This window comes from Ochlerotatus camptorhynchus, unplaced genomic scaffold (assembly GCF_037179485.1).
Source record: "Ochlerotatus camptorhynchus isolate MF236.1 unplaced genomic scaffold, CSIRO-AGI_Acam_v1.1 ptg000102l, whole genome shotgun sequence".
Classification (NCBI taxonomy): Eukaryota; Metazoa; Arthropoda; class Insecta; order Diptera; family Culicidae; genus Ochlerotatus; species Ochlerotatus camptorhynchus.
In genome coordinates this window covers 4,902,264-4,924,716 of record NW_027040592.1, presented here as the reverse complement: position 1 = coordinate 4,924,716, position 22,453 = coordinate 4,902,264, and the positions used below count along the sequence as shown (strand labels likewise).

At 39.6% G+C, this 22,453-nt stretch overlaps 1 protein-coding gene across 1 annotated transcript in view; it reads left to right on the top strand.

Annotated features, from left to right (window-relative positions):
• The window catches only part of LOC135699102 (alpha-protein kinase 1-like), a 199,044-nt gene that overhangs the window by 34,851 nt on the left and 141,740 nt on the right, over window positions 1–22,453 (top strand). The window contains exon 2 of the mRNA XM_065219299.1: window positions 14,508–14,522. Within this exon, the coding sequence (XP_065075371.1) occupies window positions 14,508–14,522 (15 nt within the window). The remainder of the gene's footprint in view (window positions 1–14,507; window positions 14,523–22,453) is intronic.

The window sequence follows — 22,453 nt, the reverse complement described above, 5'->3', positions numbered from 1 at the left end:
GTGTTAAATAATTGTGAGAGGCATAAAAATCTCTGGTCACGTCTTCCTTCGGAAGGGAAGTAAAGCCGTTGGTCCCGGCCCATGTGTATGTGTGTTGAATGGGTGCGATATCCTACGCAGGTGTGGAAGCTGTCTTCCTGCACATTCGATTGCCGTCAATGGATGGCAATCGATGTCCGTCGGTGATTGGCACTAGATTGCGGAACAGAGACCGACGTTAAATAAAAGAATGAAATAATTGTGTCACTGACACACAAATTTGCACGATAAGAAACGTACGAGAAATAATAGCCGCTTTGAAAACAGCTGACAACCAGCCACAAATCTGCAACTCTGGTAGATAACGGGAGTCGAGAGTTCATTGGCCTCTTCCATTACGTTTTAACATCCCGGTGTACCTCCTCCAAAGCGTCGAGGTGGGCGGTGAACCCGCTTGACAAGAATGGTGTGTAATCATGAATCCACTGCGGTATTGTTTCCACCAGCACCCAGGGATTCTTCCTCGTCTCGATGCGACTGCCGTGAACTGGACGGACCTGCTGTGGGAGATCCAATGGCGCCCGATGGGTTGGAATTCGTTCGCGGAGGGGACACCACTAACATGTTGACGGAAATCAGTAGCGGATAGGTGAGCTCCTTGTCAAACATAATCAGCATCGCTTCTTCGATCTTATCCAACGGTATCGTCTACGGTAAGTTAACGATACACGGATCAGGAATTGCCGTTTTACCTGCATACTTAGCAGCCGTATATTGTCTATGAATTCGCCTAAGTTACAATAAACTTGTTTTTAAAAATGTTTCGTTTGTAAAAGAGCTAATAAGCTAAAGCTAAAACATTGTACTTGAAGTTAAGTTGTAGCTCAGTTTATGTAAAATTTTGTGAAATGGTTATCCTCATTTACTATTACTATTACCACGGGGTATCGGATCATGAATATTATCGAACTTGCATGAACCTCGGATCTTTCTTCATCAAAAATTAGTCAATAGGGTTAAAACAAACTGTGAAAGTTTGAAAATATTTCATCGGCGAAAACTTGAAAAAGGGGACCATTTTACACCAAAGAATCCTAAAAAAAAGACTTACAGCTCAAGCTCAAATTATTAACTGTTAGTCATTTTAGCTCCAATTCGGACAACTTCTGCACACTTAGATTTTTTAGCCGACATTGGCACCACCGAGCAGGCTCGACATTTATTTTTACTGAGATCTCAGCAAAATTTATGTTTGTTAGCCGAGATCTCGGTAAAATTTCCGTTTGTTTACTGAACCTCGGTGGTAAGCGTGATTGCCTCTCACCCCAGCAGGCCTGGGTTCAATCCCAGTCGGCGCCGCCGGGATGTTCTGAGGCATAACATTTTTGATCAGGGAAGTAAAGCCGTTGGTCCCCGGTTCATGAGTTGATGGGTCGATAAGTGGTAGGGTCCAGGTGTGGAAGCTGCCTCCCTGGCGTCGGTAGCATTGGTGCTCAGCACGGAAAACAAGATCGACGGAAAACAAATCAAGAAAAAAAAAACTGAATCTCGGCAAATTTTTCACTGAGATCCAGCAAAATAGATTGCCGAGCTGCTCGGTGGTGCCCATCTCGGCAGAAAATCTAAGTGTGTGCGTCAAATTAAAAATGTGTTCTTCATCCAAAATGAAGAACAGTTTCAAGTATATAAGCGAAGACAACTAATCAAGAAGACAGTCAACTCTTCCATTTTCTCATACGAGCGCTATGAGGCAGGTACAATCGCGTCATCTGCCGCTCAAAGATAAATGCTTCGAACGAATTTGAAAGCAAAGATTACATCCTCAGAAGAAGGGTTTGTGTATTTGCTCATTTTTCTATGCGTTGCTTCCACCTTTACTCAAGCGCAGCGCCATTGTATCTGTCGCTTCGATTCTGACAAAGTTGCCAGTCTTCTTGATTTGTTGTCTTCGATATAAGTCTACCCAATTATGTACCTGTGACAACGATATCGAGTAATCCAAGTTCCAACCTTGACCATATTTTGGCAACGTTCTCATAATTTTCCTGAACATCTTCTACTAATACGAGAATGAAGCAGCGTTTGACTCCAGAATCCTTATTAACCCTCCGTTACTCGCGCCAACTTTTGTAACACGAGTACTCGCGCTGTTGTACTTTGTACAACAGTGTCAGCTTTCCATTGCCATTTTGCAGCCGAGCTACCAATCGATATTAAACAAACGGGTATTCCTTAAAAAACTTGTTTTTAACCAAACAAGCTAAACTTTTATCACAGTTAACCCCCAAAAAATGTGGATAATAGAGAAAATGTGAATGGAAACCGCGTAAACGGTGTCCGTACTATGAGGGATTCGACTTAATTGGATACAACATGGAAAATCTCGAGATCCTGACCAGATAGAAAGTTACTGTCTTCGGCACAGTTGTTCTAGAGATCATAACCTTTTTGCTGGTGGAGAGTAGTTCCAAAAATTCTTACTACGTGGCGCTAGTATATACGTGCAATTTTCGCATATACAATAGTTCCAGATCCTAGGCAGATAGAAAGTTACTGTCTTCGGCAAACTTGTTCAGAGGGTCAAGACTTTTTGGCTGGTGTACATTAGTTCAGAACTTTCTCACTACGCGGCGCTAGTACACACGTGAAATTCTCTTATTTAATATCTCGAGACCCTGACCAGATAGAAAGTTACTGTCTTCGGCAAAGCTGTTCAGGAGATCATAAACTTTTCGCTGGTGAACAGTAATTCAGAATTTTCTCACTAGGTAGCGCTCGTATACATGTTAATTTCTCGCAAGTGATACATCACTAGATCCTGACGAGGTGGAGAGTAAATGCCTTTGGCAAAGTTGTTCAGGAAGTCAAGATCTTTTTGTTGGTGGACAGTTGTTCAGAGTTTTCTCACTACGCGGTGCTTGTATACACATGCAATTCTCGTATATACAATAGCTCGAGATCATGAGCAGATAGAAAGTTACTGTTTTCGACAAACTTGTTCAGGGGGTCAAGACTTTGTGGCTGGTGGACAGTAGCCCAAAATTTTCTCACCACGTGGCGCTAGTAAACGTGAACAGTTCTCGCGTATGCTATAGCTCGAGATCCTGAACAGGTAGAAAATTACTGGCTTCGAAAAAGTTGTTCATGAGGTCAATGCCTATAGTTCAAAATTTTCACACTACGTGGTATTAGTATACACGCGAAATTTTCGCATATAAAATATCTCGAGATTCTGATCAGATAGAAAGTTACTTTCGTCGACAAAGTTTTTCAAGCATTCATAACTTTTTCGCTAGTGAAAATTAGTTCAAAATTTTCTCACTACGTAGCGCTAGTATACACGTGAAATTCTCGCATGTGCTTTGTTTCGAGATCCTTACCAGATAGAAAGATACTGTCTTCGACAAAGTTGTTCAGGAGGTCAAAGCCTATTGCTTGGTGTACAATAGTTGAGAATTTCCTAACCGGCGCTAGTATACACGTGAAATTTTCACATATGAAATATCACGAGATCCTGACCAAATAGAATGTTACTGTCCTGGGCAAAGTTGTTCAGGGGGCCAAGGTCTTTTGGCTGGTGGACAGAAATTCATTTTTTTTTCACATCATTGTGCTTGTATACACGTGCAATTCTCGCATTAGATACATTTTGAGACCTGCTAAACTGTCATCGGCAAAGTTGTCCAAGAGATCAAAACTTTTTCGTTGGTCGACAGTACATAATTTTCTCACTACGCGGCGCTAAGATATACGTGAAATCTTCGCATATATAATATCTCGACATCCTGAACAGCTGAAAATTTACTGTTCTTAGCAAAGCTGTTTATGAGATGAAGATCTTTTGGCTGATGAAAAGTAGTCCAGAAATTTCTCAAAATTTGGCGAGCAATTCTCGTATATAAAATATCATAAAATAAAAATACAATTTACATCAGCCTTAGTGGAATAAGACAAATATATTCTTGGGGTGAGTCGTTCCACTTGTATACCTCTGATAAATTAGTGGTAACACGTATCTCAGATGGAAAACATTATCTTAAAAGATCAATATCGCTGAAACTTCCACAAAATTAATGTTTAGAGTCTCCCTTTCATTTTAGGCTAATTTCAAAATGTCTTATCGAGGGGTCTAGAACAAAAAAAAAAGTCCCTGTATTTACGTGTGCACGGACAACGAGACTAACTCAGAGAGTGAGGCACTTTTGCCAGTTGAATCGAGAAATTTATAAAACCGTACACCCCCGATTATAAGTTTAAGAACACCCCCAAAAAACATGCAAATGTGTTATGTTCATATCTTTGTCATTTTACGTCCAATATACGTTCTTTTTAGAACATTTGAAAGATTTTGAATGGAAATACGAAGAGGCAAATTGCTGAATATAATTTTCAAATTTTGTATACCAAAGGTTCACCCAATGTTACACTATTTTTCGAAATGTACTCTGAAGAATCATGATTGATTTTCTCAGAATTGAGTTGAAAAATATGTATTTGAATTAAAAGTAGGAGTAGAACCTTTATTCTTTGAACAAAACACATTTGCATGTATTTTGGGGTGTATTTAAGCTTATGATCGGAGTGTAGGTTACTCAGCGGTGAGGAACTACGCTTTTGGAAATTTCTCCAGACAACTGAGATAGTCCTATGGCTCGACTGGCTAACTCGTGTATATATATTTTATACATTTTACATTACATCACACATTTTAGACGAACTGAGTAGATTCTTATCGTTTAGATTTAGGGTAAGGTGTATGTAACCATAAACTCGACGTTACACTCCTAGCAGCGTAGGAATAGCGGTATAATGAAAGAGATGATAATTTCATATTAGGCCTTTTGTTTATGACTTTGGGTGTACCTACAACCTTAGAATGTTTTGCCAAGATGGGCACCACCGAGCAGCTCGGTATTTTATTTTGCTGGATCTCAGCGAAAAACTTGCCACGTGGCATCTACCAGCCAAAAAGTCTTGACCCCCTAAACAACTTTGCCGAAGACAGCAACTTTCTAGCTGATTAAGATCTCTAACTGAATATGCGTGAAAGGCACGTATATACTAGCGCCGCATAGTGAGAAAATTCTGAACTATTGTCACCCAACAAAAAGATCTTGACTTCCTGAAAAACTTTGCCGGATATTTACTTTATATGCGAGAATTTCACATGTATAAGAGCGCCGCGAAGTGAGAAAACTCTGAACAACTGTCCACCAGCGAAAAGGAATTGACCTCCTGAACAACTATGCCGAAGACAGTACCTTTCTATCTGGTCGGGAACTCGAGATATTTTATATGAGAATTTCACGTGTATACTAGCGTCGCGTAGTGAGCAAATTCTGAACTATTGAGCACCAAGCAATAGGCTTTGACCTCCTGAAAAACTTTGTGGAAGACAATAACTTTCTATCTGGTCAGGATCTCGAGATATATCACATGCAAGAATTTCACATGTATACTAGCGCTACGTAGTGAGAAAATTCTGAACTTCCATCCACCAGCAACAAGGCTATGATCTCCTGAACAACTTTGTCGTAGACAGTAACTTTCTATCTGGTCAGAATCTCGATATATTCCATGTTGTAATCAATTAAGTCAAATCACACGTAGTATGGTCACAGTTTACGCGGTTTTCATTTACATTCTTCCTATTATCCGCATTTTTTAGGTGTTAACTGTGATCAAAGTTTAGCTTGATCAGATCAAAACAAGTTTTTTGAGGAATACTCGTTGGTGTCAGATCGATTGGTAGCTCAGCAACAAAATGGCATAGAAAAACTCATGTGTGTTGTACAAAGTACAACAGCGCGAGTAACGGAGGGTTAACCCGGCTGTTCGAAACATTGTTGCTCAATGTTGATTATAAACTTCAGCGACCCTTGACATCAATTCCTACAAGTATGCGTGCATCCGGTATATTTCGGCGACCTTTGACATACTCAATCAAACCTTGGGTGCTACGGCAATAAACCAAATATTTGTTGGGTGTAGCTTATTAAAGGGTGATACGGTCAAAATTTGGTCAAGGGAAAACGCGTGTAAATCGGTGAAATCGTTTATTTAAAAAATCCAATTAAATTTCTTTTTCAAGTTCAATTAGTATAAAATTCAGGAAAAATATTCAGTTAGGCTTCCGCTTTTCCAAATCTGAATTGCCGGGCCTTACGCTTGACCCCTGCCATCAGATTTTGTACAGCCACCTTGTCCACCTTCTTCGCCGCAGAAAGCCAGTTTGCCTTGAACTGCTGCTCGCCCTTAGCAGTTTTTTTGGTCTTCTTTAGGTTCCGCTTGACAATAGCCCAGTATTTCTCAATTGGGCGGAGCTCTGGCGTGTTGGGAGGGTTCTTGTCCTTGGGAACCACCTGCACGTTGTTGGCGGCGTACCACTCCATGGCCTTTTTACCGTAATGGCAAGATGCCAAATCCGGCCAAAACAGTACGGAACAACCGTGTTTCTTCAGGAAAGGCAGCAGACGTTTATTCAAACACTCTTTCACGTAAATTTCTTGGTTGACAGTCCCGGAAGCTATGAAAATGCTGCTTTTCAAGCCACAGGTACAGATGGCTTGCCAAACCAGATATTTCTTTGCGAACTTTGACAGTTTCATGTGCTTGAAAACATCTGCTACTTTTCCCCTTCATTTTGCCGTATAAAACTCCTGTCCCGGAAGCTGCTTGTAGTCGGCTTTGACGTAGGTTTCGTCGTCCATTACCACGCAGTCAAACTTCGTCAGCATCGTCGTGTACAGCCTCCGGGATCGCGCTTTAGCCGTCGTATTTTGTTTATCATCGCGATTTGGAGTCACTACCTTCTTGTAAGTCGATAGTCCGGCTCGTTTTTTGGCTCGATGCACGGTTGTAGACGATACACCCAGCTTATTTGCGGCATCTCGGAGAGAGAGGTTAGGGTTTCGCTTGAAACTACCGGCAACTCTCTTTGTCGTCTCAGCGGCTTCCGGTTTTCGATTTCCCCCCGATCCAGACTTCCTGGCTGTCGACAAACGTTCCCTAAACACTTTAATTAAATTTGTAACGGTTGATTTGGCAACTTTTAGCGATTTTGCCAACTTTGCGTGCGAATAGCTCGGATTTTCACGATGCGCGAGCAAAATTTTGATACGCTGCTCTTCTTGCTTGGACGGCATTTTGACAACTGAAGAGTGAATTCCAAAATCAAAATAGGAGCAACATTCTACACACACACACCTTCAAAATGAGGGGTGTTCAGGTTTTTTAAATGCAAAATTGAAAGAAATGCGTCAAGTTGATATTGACCAAATTTTGACCGTATCACCCTTTACATTGCCACTCGTTTTGGCAAAAGTTGTTTGCTCAACATCGAAAAAATCGTCAAGTTCATGAGCAGAACTTATCAGAACGTTGTACAACCCAGGTTGTATGGAAACCGCTTTGGTTTTTCGGAGAGATTGAGCAAGTTTGGTTGTCTAAAAAGTAAATTAAAACAGATTAGAAGCAACAAGTATACGTGACATACCATTCTAGTGCTTAGATCCAGTTGATGTTTGATTTTCAGAATCTGCTCGTGTGATAGATGTCCTTTTTCCGATGACCTCGCCGTACTGTTCAAGATCTTGGCTCTGATTGCTCTACCCCTTACATTCTTCAAAGTCACGTTGTTTTCCGAGGTAGCCCTCCCAAGTAACATTTTAAGTTTTATGAAATACTACAAAGCAACTTTAAAACAACATTCATAAAACTCTGGTCAAGGCTATTTTTTCATTAATGCATCCACCAAAACCTCATTAAGACTAGAATATGTCTAGTTGGCCCACCCTGGAGAAGGTTCTGAAGGGTGTATTCTCGAAGCTCTTCAAGATTGATTTACTGCAAAAGGTTGTATGACGAACGCATTGACAACTATTTGAAAGCTACAACAAAAGCTATTTAGCAATAATAAAAACCCTTTCAGAGCCATTTCCCCTAGCTACGATTAATCGTTAACTTCGCGTATGAAGTAACATAAAAAACACTTTGAATGTAACAACTCAAGGCGGGAGTAGCCGTCAACAATGCTGATGATGGTACAGCACGCAACAACCACCCTACTGCTTTCTCTCTGAGATGATCACGTTGGTCATGACGAGAGGAGCAACACAATAGTTGGGTAAAGAAGAACTGCATTATAACACACCATCGACTGGAAATGCTCTAGCAACGTGGGGCTTTAGGTAGTGATGAAAACGTCGCTATAGAACTATTCCACAGCCGCAGTCAGTTTATGAGCAACAAGAGGGACGCACATTTTTGCCTGTGGACTTGGAGACATACTTCAAGTCCCCGCGTACATCGTACGGGCTAGGCAAAAATGTGCGTCTATCTTGAAAACTGTCGCTTTAATGGCCCTTCGCTCATTTTCAACTTCTATTCAATTTTCATACTGCCGTACTCTAACGGAACTATCCACCTACCCTCTTCTAAAGATCATTCTCTAGCTAATAAATCATCACACTAAAGCTTCATGTTAGCATTTCCAACCAACTCTGGAAATTTATAACGTTTTAAAATGGCTTTTATGAAGAAAACTTGCAGGCTGAATTGTATTTATCTAAAGCCATTTTGCTTGATCCTAATCCGTTCAGATTTATGGCATTTATGGAGGCAAAGTTGCCTGCAAAAAGTTAAACGTCAAAGTTTGTTTATCTTTCGATATTTAGTTGCGCTGTGGGATCCAGGGTTCCTCCCGGCGGCTTTCTTCCGATGGATTGGGAGCAGTTACTCAGATAGTTTGCGATACTGTTTTGCAACATTTCGTATTTCGAACAGCTGGAAGCGCAATCGTTCCCCAAAAAGATTTTCTTCCGGATGGTTACAGGAATGCACCATCCAACGATGCAGGGATGCACGCTTGAATGAAATTTTCAAAGAGTTGATTCTTTCGCCGAATATAATCGCTGCTATGGATCGGAAACTAGCTAGCCTCCGCTAATAAACAGCTTCAGTGTTTTGTTGTCGTTTGTTATTTCGATTGTCATCTATTCGCAAGATCTGGAGAAGGCTGGTATTTTTTTCAGTCTTAATCAGTCGTTGAGGGTGTGCGGGTTCTTCTAAAGAAGAAAATTTTGCTAAAATCGACTTGAATTTTTCATCCTACTTCGTCCATCTTTCGAGATTTCCTTGTCATAAATTTGGATTTTATTAACTATAAGGAATCATCTTTTAAGCTGTAATTGGGGAGTTTATGTTGCATTTAAAAAGCCTAAAAAGCAACAATAAATGCTTTTTGCTCTAATGCAAAACCTAATGGTTTTATGGTTGCTTTTATAATGAAATAACACGTTTATAGAATATTTTATCAAGACATTAATAAACAATTGCTAGTGATGTTTATGCTTGAATTACAGAGCAGTTTTAATGAGGGATTGAGATCTGTTTTAAATTTATTTTGAAAACAAGACAGTTTTTGACTTTCTTGCCAGACTATAAAAGGTTTTTAAAACAGCAAAAAGCTGAATTACTAAGCAGGAATGTTTTAAACTTTGAAATGCTGTATTTATACTAAATGGATTGTTCATTGCCGTTATAAAACCATCGTAAATCAGAGTGGATGCCAAATGGTTACTGAATTTTTACTTGGGCTAGCACGCGCTGATTTCTTTCTTGTAGTTACTGAAACATCCTTACTGTAATCAATAACATGTAGAGTTCGGTGTGCCAACCGTGATTTGAAAAATTAAACAAGGTTATACGATCTTTTATATTGGAATGTCTATTTTGAATTACCTTCGATAAACAGCCATATAACACCTTGCGCATAAAACTTTCGGATACATTTGATCTGTATCACCATATAACGGCAAAAACTGTCGGACAATTGTTTACTTCCATTTGCCGTGTATTTTCCTTGGCGATTTGGCCTTTTGGAAACACAGAGCACAAACTAAATTACGGCACTTCTCGTGATCAAGCTTCATTTTTGAACGAGCGACTACTGTGTTACCTGACTTATACTGAATATACGTTGTATACGAGTACCCCGAATACAACGTATGACTCGTCTAATTTTACATTACAAATGCTATGCAAAATTAGACGAGTCATACGTTGTATTCGGGGTACTCGTATACAACGTATATTCAGTATAAGTCAGGTAACACAGTAGTCCCGACTGATCATGAATGCGCAACTGTCATGTCAATGTTTACTTATTCACTCGTGTTGCTTAGCACGCGTTTGGAAACGAATGAAAATGGAATATCTAAGCAACCTGTGTATTTTCACATTGATTCTATCTGGGTGTGGCCAATTCAGTCCCGGAAACTCAATATTACCACCAACGACCTTAGTTTTGAATTTTCATGACATTTTAGGTCTCATAAAGGGCGAACACGAAATTATTGCGACACCGAAAATGTCATGCCAATTTTTTTATAATGTTTAGAATCAAACCAAAATTTTAGGGTAGTTTTATACATATATTTACTTCAAAAATCAAAAGAAAAGTTAATCGATGGAGCCTTGAGTGTAACATTGAACGCATTTTCGCTTGATGCCCTCCATCAAAGTCTTTACAGTGTCATCCGGTACCAGTTTCTCAGTTATTTTTTTCCATTTTCTTAACATGTCCTTCTCGTCTTTGACTGTCTTCTTGCTCTTCCGAAGTTCCCGCTTCAATATTGCCCAGTACTGCTCCACAGAATTGGCCTCATACCACTCCAGGACACTTTTAGAATAGTGGCATGATGCCAAATCTGGCCAAAATAGCGGAGCTTCGTAGTGCTGCTGCAAGAACGGCAAAAGGCGCTTCTCGAGGCACTCAGATTTGTAGATCTCGCCATTTACTGTGCCCTTTGTCACGAAAGGCTCACTCCTCAGTCCGCAAGAGCAGATGGCCTGCCAAATGAGATATTTGGAGGCGAACTTCGACATTTTCTTCTTCTTAAATTTGTCGTCCACATCGAACTTGCTCTTGCCGGTGAAAAACTCCAACCCCGGAATTTGCTTAAAATCGGCTTTTGTATACGTTTCGTCGTCCATCACACAGCAGCCATATTTTGTCAGCATCTTCTCGTAGAGCTTCCGTGCCCGAGTTTTAGCCGTCGATTGTTGCCGCTCATCGCGGTTTGGGAAGTTCTGTACCTTGTATGTATGTATTCCAGCTCTCTTCTTTGCATTCTGGACGTAGCTCTGCGACATTCTGATCTTTTTAGCCAAATAACGGCTTGAGACGTTGGGATTTGCTTTAATCATCCGCTTCACCTTTCCCTCCGTCTTTTTGTTCTCCGGTCCCGGTTTTCTTCCAGCTCCTTTGTCGTGGTCCAACGTCAACCGCTCCTGGAACCGCTTCAACACTCTGGAGACTGTTGAATGGTGAATGTTTCCCAACTGCCGGTGTGACAGGTCAGGAAATTCCAGGTGTTTGGAAAGAATTTGTTCTCTCAACTCGCATTGGTTCACCTCCATTTTCGTTGAATCGAAAAACACGACTTCGAGTTTGACAGCATGTACACAATACACATCAATGAGAAAGTGTGCAAAATTTGGTTGATTTTTACCCAATGGTAAAAAAGTTATGCCCTGTTGAATGTGTCGCAATAATTTCGTGTTCGCCCTTTATGATGAAGTTCAGCCCAAGTCGGAAACCGACCACTTCCCCGGGGGCATCCGAAACATATCAAGCTATGGTCAATTTGGTCCTAGACACTCGGTATGACGTTATATCTTCGTTTTGAATTGTAATGTGATTTGATGTGTCACATGATGAGATAATAAAGTTTTGGACAATTTTGTGATGCTGACCATGCACATCATGGACATATTCTGATCATATTTCAGAACCCAAGGATCAAAATAGTAAGTGATCTTAAACTTTTAGAAGAAAGTATCCTTAATTTGACGCAGAAATTTTCCAGATCAGTGTACTTGTGGCAGAGATGCTTAAATCTGTTGTTTTTATATTACATATTCAGAAGTGCAAAAAGGGTAAAATACTAAAATCTTTTCTTTTTTTCAAGTTTTCGCCGTTGAAATATTTTCAAACTTTCACAGTTTGTTCATGTAAGTTCGATAATATTCATGTTTCGATACCCCGTGCGTCCTCAGGATTTGACCATCCGTAAAGTATTAATTATGTTCAAAACAGCAAAGATCGATCCACGATGGTAGATAGTAGACACCCACATTGGTTGATCGCTGTTTTTGATGGATCGCCGAACAACTTCTGATTCATTTGAATTTTATTTGTGGAGAGCTTCAGATTTATAGCAGTTATAGTAATATTTCATCAACTAACCATATATTTCTAACTGGCATCTTGTGAACTTTTTACAGATTTGTTCACCCCTCATTTAACGACCACCGCGTGTTTACTTGTAAGCTCGTAGCGGTTTAATTTTACCACCTTCAATAAACCACAGCGTATGCCATTTACCGTCCATGCGAGAGAGTAAAAAACCCACTCCCATCGAAGTAGGCCTGACCGTCCATCTCTTCTCGTTGCCATGGATAAACATTAGGAGGTTGTTTTTGCAGCTTCCCCTTAGTCTGACTTACTTTGATGTTTCAATGGTAGTTCACCCGGCTCTCGTCGGCCGACTTCGAAACCGTATCAGCCGCAAAGCATCATCGTCCGTCATCAAGGGCACTTGAAGACATCAGAAGTTGCAAGATGTTTCCAAGCAGTGCGTACCTACCTATACTTGCGCGGTGTCTGAGTGATTAGTCGTGTCAAAAACGAAGCATTTGTGGGGTCTCGACTTCGTTGAGGGCACGCGTGGCTTGGTAGCCAGATTTGGTAACTGATCCATAATGGGTCTAGTGGACCTTTTCGGTGTTTTGTTTTTCTCCGTCCAAATTGCATAATTTGGCAATTAGGTATTCGAAGATGCTGTGTAAAATGTAGCAATTTGGATGGTTCGCTCTTTTTTTTTTTTCTTGCTGAACATGAACAGGCTACTTGACCAACAATTTTACAACTATATCGTCAACGACTGCTTGGTTCGAACATGGGAATCGTGACCCGAACGAGTCTTCAAAGATGACACTTGTCATCGCGTTGGCAAGGGTCTCACACATCCCTACGGCTACGGTACCGATCAGGTGAGTGATTTCAATAGAAAGGGAAAATGAAATTAACATCCAAATGGGCTGTCCATTTAAATGTGAATAAAGGAGTTAAGTTTAAATGCAATATTTATTGAGCCGCTGCTGCGCTGGTTGTGTGCCGAGCGGTACATTTGCCAGTTTCTCTCGTGACGATGGGTCGGAAGACTACACAATGGCATGTATGTGATGTCACGAGTCATCGAAGCGACCCTCAGCCGACTCATAGCATGCGCAGGAGACAGCTCAGGGAGAGGATTCGGAGAAAGTTTTTCGGAATCTTGTTTCCTCCGGATGATGCTGATGATGATGATGATGATGATGACGATGGTCTGGCTTGGCTCGACGCAGATATCTGGTGTTACAGGTTTGAAATTTCGATTTCGTAAAGGCCGTTCGGTGGGTCGTTGAAAGTCGTATGGTGAGGGGCCGAGAAACAGGGAACTACAACAACATCTCCAATCATGGGACGTGATAATATTGGCTGATGGACGTCGGTACATGTACAGATGGTGATGTAATCATTGCAATCGATTCGTGGATACTGGAGAAGATGTGCTGCTTATTTTATATCAGAAATTAAAATACACCGGGACGTCTTGTTAAGCGTACGGATAAGGAAACTAATTTGTAATGCTAAATTGCAAGCACATGAGTGGATGAGGGATAAGACAAATTTCGACGCATGTTTATTAAGCAAACGTGAAGCTCCATTTTCATTATTGTATGATTTGTGAGAGCTGATATTTGTGCCCTCGAAATTCCGAGGTGTTAGTAAGATCCATCAGAAATAAGGTTTCCACAGCGATTCACCCTAATTAAAACACGATGTAATCTAAACCATTGATATTGTTTATAATACTTTATAGCAAGCATCGTGACAGTACCAAGTAACTATTTTAATAAACAAATAATAACAATACACCAGAACGGCTTTCCCATTAGGTTTGAATATCGTGGCGCGGTAAGTGGTGCGGTGTCCGGCATTGTCGTTGAATACCGTTTAACTATCTTTCGGTTGCGAATCTTCACGACCGCAAATATTTACAGTCTAGTGTATTTACAGGTTATTAGGTTCCAATTCTGTGCGCAACACTTATTTACTAACGCTTTAGGATGTAGGGCACTGTTGTTCATTGACCGTTGACGTTTAAACATGTTTGCCTGTTCACCCTAAAGCAAGCAGCCCCGACAATAATGCACAACGTATGCCATGGCGAAATCGGTGACGGTCGGTGCCACCTGGTTTGTTTGGGAAACCCAGTGTTCCCACGCGACACACGCGCGTTCGTTGTGCGTGGTGTGCGGTCTGACCTTTTCAATTTTCGTTCAGTCCGACGACAGCAACAAAAAAAAAACTGGCTGCTACTGTGGAAATTGGTTTCCCAAATGATAGATTTTGACAGTTCAATAACGTTTTTGTAAACATTGCAGCCATTAATGGAACACTTCTCATTATATCATTACAGATGGCTCACGGAAAGGTAAGGCTGCACAATTTCCCTTCCACGTCCAATTTAGGGTAAGTGTGTCAATCAAGTCAGTGTCCAAGACAAATTCCAGAAACTCAGCTAGCTCTAAGGAGACACCAAAACGGCAACCGTTGTGGTGTGGCTGTTGCTGCTGTGGAGTGGATTTTAATTGCAAATTAGAGACAAACTGTGTCCGAGTGCCGAAAATTACCATTAAAAACTGAACCTTTTCCCACGACCATCGGGTCACCGTTCGCCCGCTATTGAATTATCAACGCAAAATTATGGTCCGTCAGGCCGCGTCGTGATCTTGGCAGACCGTTTGGTACCTAACCTAACAAATCACGCACAAAAAAAAAAGCATGATCCAATTTGTTAAGGCCCTCGCTTCGCGCCTGATGGATGACGGTTGGCAGCGTTGCCAGAACTACCACAGATTGATAGGTATTTCTACCGATTTTGCAGTTCTATGTCGAAAAATAATTCATGATAAACATGTCAAATGGTCCTAACTTCATCGAGTTTCTCTTTTGTTAATAACTCAGCTGCAAAACCTAACAAACAATTCAGAGTCACGAATAACATATATATTGAATAAATGCTTTATAACAGTGTACACGAAACGAAAATCAATTATTTTATTCATGCGTTTCACTTATACATTTTTGCCAAAACATCAGCCTTACACATTCCGTAAGACGAACTGCATAGGTCATATAAGAATGTATAAAAGGTATGTGTGACCGCTTATAGATTTCATTTAACACATGATCTTCATTAACTTTTTGCAAGGCGTCTGCTCATTAGTTGACTCATACATTTTATGAATAATCAGCAATAGAAATTTGCCAAAAGGTATAAGGAGATTTCTATCCGTGTACAATGCTGAATAAAACGGGTTGTCAAATCTAGATAAACATTTCAAAAGGTCCTATCTGCATTGATCGATTCTCTTCATCGACTTTCCCTTTCGTCAATAACTCAGCTGCAAAACCTTTCCCTGTTGTACTTGACGTTTTGGACGCTAGGAAAGAACCGCCTTTATCAAACTATGTGGTAGAATTAGCGCGAAATCTGTTTGCATGGCAGTGGTTATGAAAAGAGAAAGTCGATAAAGAGAATCGATCAAAGCAGATAGGACCATTTGAAAAGTTTATCGAGAAATTATGAGCTGAAAAAACCTCATTGAGATCGATAGATGTGCCTTTATTCCGCTGTTTGCTCTGATTTGATTAATATACTTATTAAAATCTATACAAACGATGACTGTCTTCCTGATTCAACACCAGAAGTTTGATCTAATAACATACTGAATAAGTGTAATTTGCACATACATTGACGCTTCAATTTGACGGTTTTCAATTGATTTAATAACATGCTTTATTATACGTCTACACCCAACCGGGAGATGTAAGATTCGCTTACAATTATGTGGGATTCATCATCAGAGGATGTTAGTGGAGACCGCATGAACCGAGGATGCGATATAGAGATTAGTGACGTTTAACGCACGCACACTAGCGGGAGCAACGCCGTGTAAAGTTGTTTATTATTTTCCTCTGGCTAACCTAAAAAATGTATGAAAGTAAATCTGTCAAAATGAGTTTGACATCGATTTGTTATGTATTTTCCTCGGTCTCATATATCCTACCAATACAACCAGACGTGAAAACCTCTATACCTAGCTGCAGTCCAATGCAAGAAAATTGGAGACCGAAAAATGTAGAGTGTATTAGCATAGAGGTAACTCTAAGACCAGAAAGTCCCGAAGAAACGAGCTCAACTTTTTGGCTCAGCTCTGGTACTCTCTTCGGTCCCAAGCTTATCGATTCACCCCTCGAAACATAGGAAAAACCAATAACCCCTCATTTTATCTGTCAAACTTTCATAGCGAATCAAAACAAACATTGCGTAGTACTAGAATTTCGACAAGAATAGGGTACGTTAATCGTTTGCTTGGGACCAATAGGCTACTAAAGTGGTGAGCCAATTTAAAATCGTTAGTTTCGTATTGATTGTTGGTATTAGTGAGGTCAATTAGTTAGGTCGAAAAAAATAGGAATCAGATTGCCGACTGGACTCGAACCACGAACGTTGCGATTATCAGACCTGTGCTTTCTCCACTGCTTTCTCCATGCTTCTGAATATGGATAGCCTAAAAGCAAACCTGAAGCGCTTTTTTTTTTTTTTTTTTTTTTTTAACTCTTTATTTGTTCCAAATTCAAAATAAATTACATTTCATTTTAACCTAGGTGCTCCAGTTACTGCAGTAACGTACCAGCCTTAATTGTTATGATATATATCTAAGTGTTTTTACATTGTTCATGTCTTGGCAATTCAGTATTTTAAACAGGTTTTTTAACCTGCATGTCAGTATAACAATTGATATCTTAAAACTAAAAACTAAAACTAAATCTTATCTAAGTATAAAGGGAATTAATCGTTGCAATTGAGGATTGCAACGATTTTTGCCTGAAATTATTAATTATTTTGTTGGACATTTGTTCTAAAGTCTCAACATTCGAAATTCTATGTACCTCGGTTGTACTGTACCAGGGAGGCAACTTCAAAATCATTTTCAGAATTTTGTTCTGAATCCTTTGAAGTGCTTTTTTCCTGGTAGTGCAGCAACTAGACCATATTGGCACAGCGTAAATCATGGCCGGTCTAAAAACTTGTTTAAATATTAGAAGTTTATTCGTCAGGCAAAGTTTGGACTTCCTGTTTATAAGAGGATACAAACATTTAATATATTTGTTACATTAGCTTGAATGCCCTCAATGTGATCTTTAAAAGTTAATTTTTGGTCAAGTATTAATCCAAGATATTTCACTTGGTTTGACCAGGAAATTGGAACTCCGTTCATAGTGACTATGTGACTACTACTAGGTTTCAAAAACGAAGCTCTAGGCTTATGTGGAAATATTATAAGTTGAGTTTTGGAAGCGTTGGGAGAAATCTCCCATTTTTGTAAATAAGAAGAGAAAATATCTAAACTTTTCTGCAGTCTGCTGCAAATAACACGAAGACTTCTTCCTTTAGCGGAAATGCCTGTGTCATCAGCGAACAAAGATTTGTGGCAACCCTGAGGCAAATCAGGGAGGTCCGAAGTGAAAATGTTATACAATATAGGCCCAAGAATGCTACCCTGAGGAACTCCTGCCCTAACAGGTAGTCGATTAGATTTGGAATTTTGATAATTTACTTGAAGAGTTCTGTCAGTTAAATAATTTTGAACTAATTTCATAATATAAAGTGGAAAATTAAACTTTTTCAATTTAGCAATCAAACCTTCATGCCAAACACTGTCGAATGCTTTTTCTATGTCTAGAAGAGCAACTCCAGTTGAGTGGCCTTCAGATTTGTTTGAACGAATTAAATTGTTAACTCTTAAGAGTTGATGAGTAGTTGAATGCCCATGGCGAAATCCAAACTGCTCATCTGCAAAAATTGAGTTCGTATTGATGTGAAGCATCATTCTATTCAAAATTATCTTTTCAAAAAGTTTACTTATTGAAGAAAGCAAACTTATTGGACGGTAGCTAGAAGCTTCAGCTGGATTTTTATCCGGCTTCAAAATTGGAACAACTTTTGCATTTTTCCATTTATCAGGAAAGTATGCCAAATGGAAACATCTGTTAAATAATTTTACCAAGAAAGACAAGGTACTCTCTGGGAGTTTTTTGATGAGGATATAGAAAATTCCATCATCACCTGGAGCTTTCATATTTCGAAACTTTTTAGTTATAGACCTTACTTCGTCCAAATCAGTCCCCCAGGAATCATCAAAAATATTTTCCCGAGAGAAAATATTCAGAAAATCCCGAGAAACCTGATTCTCAATAGGACTAGTAAGACCCAAACTGAAATTATGGGAACTCTCGAATTGCTTAGCAAGTTTCTGAGCTTTTTCCAAATTTGTGATCAAAATTTTACCACCTTCTTTAAGCGCTGGAATAGGCTTTTGAGGTTTTTTCAAAATTTTTGTGAGTTTCCAAAAGGGTTTGGAACTCGGGTCCAATTTAGAAATATTATTTTCAAAAGTTTTGTTCCTCAGGGCAGAGAATCGCTTTTTAATTTGTTTTTGCAAATCCCGCCAGATAACTTTCATGGCAGGATCGCGTGTTCTTTGATATTGTCTCCTACGGACATTTTTAAGACGGATCAAGAGCTGAAGATCATCGTCTATTATAATTGAATCGAATTTAACCTCGCATTTTGGTACTGAGGCAGCTCTTGCTTCAACTATAGAAGTAGTCAGAGATTCAAGAGCATAATTAATTTCATCTTTGGTTTGTAAAGGAATGTTTGGATCGAAGTTATATTCCATAAATGTTCGATACTGCTCCCAATCAGCTCTATGGTAATTGAAAGTAGAGCTGTTGGGATTACAAATTATTTCTTGGGATATTTCAAAAGTTACTGGAAGGTGATCAGAACCGAAGTCAGCATGGGTAACCAATTGGCTACAAAGTTGACATGAATCAGTTAAGACCAAATCAATAGTGGAGGGATTTCTTGCAGAAGAAAAGCATGTTGGGCTGTTTGGATATTGAATAGTGTAATAACCTGCAGAACAATCATCAAACAGAATATTACCATTGGAATTGCTTTGAGCATTATTCCATGAGCGGTGTTTTGCATTAAAATCACCAATAATGAAGAATTTAGACCTATGACGGGTAAGTTTCTGGAGGTCACCCTTGAGAAAATTCTTTTGCTGGCCTACGCATTGGAATGGCAAATAGGCAGCTATAAACGTAAGTTGTCCAAATTTTGTTTCAACAGAAACACCCAAAGTTTCAAAAACTTTGGTTTCAAATGAAGAAAGAATTTTATGTTTGATTCGTCTATGAATAATGATGGCAACGCCACCACAGGGTCCATCAAGACGATCATTTCTATAAATCAAGTAATTTGCGTCCTTCTTAACCTTATGGGCAGGTTTAAGGAACGTTTCAGTTATAACGGCAATATGCACGTTATGAACTCTCAAAAAGTTAAAAAGCTCGTCTTCATTATCTTTAAGAGATCGAGCATTCCAATTTACAATATTTAATGCTTTAAAATCCATTACTGAATTTTAAAGTCATGACAATATTATTTGCAAATTTTACTCCAGTTTGAATAGCATCAAACATGGAGTTAGATTTAAGCATATCAGAAATCATGTCAATTAATGAATTCTGTAAAAATTCCATTTTAGGAGCAGTAATGCTTCCTAAGTCAAAATTGTCAAAATTTCCGTTAGAACGTTGGTTAGTATTTTGATTTCTACCCGCTGCAATAGCAGCATAGGTAGCTCCATTAACTCGCTGAACATTGTTAGCAGCGAGGGGAGTAGGTACAGATGAAACATTTGAAGCAGGGGAGATATTTGTACCTACGGGTACGAATGTAGAATTTGTTCCTCGCTGACCGTTGTTAACAGCAGAGGAATTTGTACCTGGTCGGAAACGTGGAGCGTTTCCTACCTGACGGTTAGAACGAGATTGTAGGATCGCTTTGCGAGTCTTACATTCCCAAAAATTGGATTTGTGGTTTTCACCACAATTTGAACATTTAAATTTCTTAGGATCTTCCTTCACAGGGCAGTCGTCCTTTGCGTGAGAGGAATCACCACAATTCATGCATTTAGCTGGCATGTAGCAATTTTTAGTTCCGTGACCCCATCCCTGGCACTTACGGCACTGAGTGAGGTTTTGGAAATTTCCTCCAGTCTTCCTGAAGTGTTCCCACTTCACTCGGACATGGAGCATAAGGCTAGCTTTTTCTAAGGCCTTAAGGTTGTTTAGTTCACTAGACTTGAAGTGAACTAAATAAAAATCATTAGAAATCCCGTTGCGTGAATCGCCAGGACGGGATTTCATTTTCATTTTGATTACTTGGAGTGGCACAACTCCAAGTAATTTTGCCAGTTCATCTTTGATCTGATCCAGGGATTCACCACTGGGCAGTCCTTTCATGACAACCTTGAACACACGTTCAGTTTTGGTGTCGTAAGTAAAAAATTTGTGCTTCTTCTCAGTAAGATACTTGAGAAGACATTTAAATCCGTCCAAGGTTTCAGCCAATACACGGCATTCACCCCGACGTCCAATTTGTAGTGAAAACTTAACTTTCACGAAATTCAAAAGTTCCATGCGAAGAGCATGGAAATCGGTAGTGGTTATCACAATAGGGGGAATCTTTTCCTTCTTGGCATTAAGCCGGGAAAGTTTACTAGAATTTTTCTTGGATGATGGATCATTCTCATCATCCGTGAGCAAATCAAATTGATTACTCAAATTAATTTCATCAGAAGGGGGGTCAAGAGTTTGCCCCTTTCTTTTTCGTTTAGGCGCCATGGCGGCAGTAAATTTTTATCCAGATCGACTTCCAAGCAGATTACTATAAGAATCTGAAGGATCGAAGAGGAATTTTCCAAATCGATATCCAAGAAGGATTACCTCGGGTAGGGTCCAAACAAGGATCGAAGAGGAATAAGAGTTGAACAAGGTAGAAAATTTTTACAGGTTGAGCACTGAAAAGTGCTGTTTAAATTTGTTGTAGCTTTAGGTAGTAGTAACACTTCCTTCAGCAAAAAGCAAATAGATCCGCACGGCAAGAGAGCACGATGCGGACAAACCTGAAGCGCTCATTTTCTCGCATACTTGACTTCGTATGCTTTTTCTGCTGGAGAGATTCGGGGCAAGTGTGTCCGTTGTTTTACAATGTTCTACAATGTTCGTCGTTCTACAAACTTACTGGTATAGTCCAAAGCGTAGATAGAACACGAAATAAAAAAGACAATAAACCATTACATCGCCTGCATGGTCAATTGCTAACATTCGCTGCGATGTTCATGAACAGAGGATGATAGGAAACGGAACTAACATTCATTGTAATAGATTTTTGGTTTGCGTGTAATAATTGTTTTCTAGCTCCATTATTAGATTCCATTGCATTGCTTAACAATATTGCTGAATAAAGGTGAATACAGTCAGCATAATAGCTCTTATACCACAATGCGTTCATGTTTTAATTGCATGATTTGTAAATGCTTTACAAAAGCCGTATTCATTCATTATTCTACAACACTGTTTCAGGCTAACAACAAAACAAAATTGGTAGCATAGTGGTTACCGTTTCCGCTTTCCAAGTAGAAGGTCGCGAGTTCAATCCCAACCTCAACCCTTTTTTTGACGTAGGACTACGTCTGTGATTTCTATACGGGGGTACACTTTGTGAAAACCGATAATGGAACATAATACAAAATTATGAAAGATTTTGAACGTTAATAACTCAGCTGTTCCTGGACCAATTTCAATAATTTTATCACCAATCGATCAGAAATACTCCTACGCATCTTAAAACTTTATCATTTTTCAAAATTGCACGAATGTGAAACTGTTGCTATGATAATTAAAATTTTCACCGATTGCCTGCGAAAAGCGATTTCCCTAACACAGACTTCAAAGTTGAATTCCAACCGGTCTCACTAAACGGTGTTTATTCAATCACCGCGTGGTGAGTGGTGGTATTCTCCAGTACACAACGAAAGGCTGCCTGCAAACAGCGAGCTGCAGCCCACATGAGCAGCCATAGAAAAAGGAAGAAGCTGCGCTATTGATCGGAATCAGTAGCTCTTCGTGAGTCGCTATGTACCATCTAATGTCGTTTTCGTTTTTGCGTTGCACTACACCGGTTTGGTGATACACTTTGCACCGAATTAACGAACGCTTGCGGTGTAGCTTTATTGGTGTGTGTGATATCAGATCCATCTGTCACTGTTAACTTTCTGCCGCTTGATAAATATTATTTTCGTTTCGGGTGGAATTATAGTTTCTATCGAGCAGGAAAATGTCCGGGTTTCAGATAAATTTGGAAGATTACCACCTGGTAGTTAACCATGACGGTACAGCATATCAAGAAGAACCGGCATATTTATGTCTACAACACAA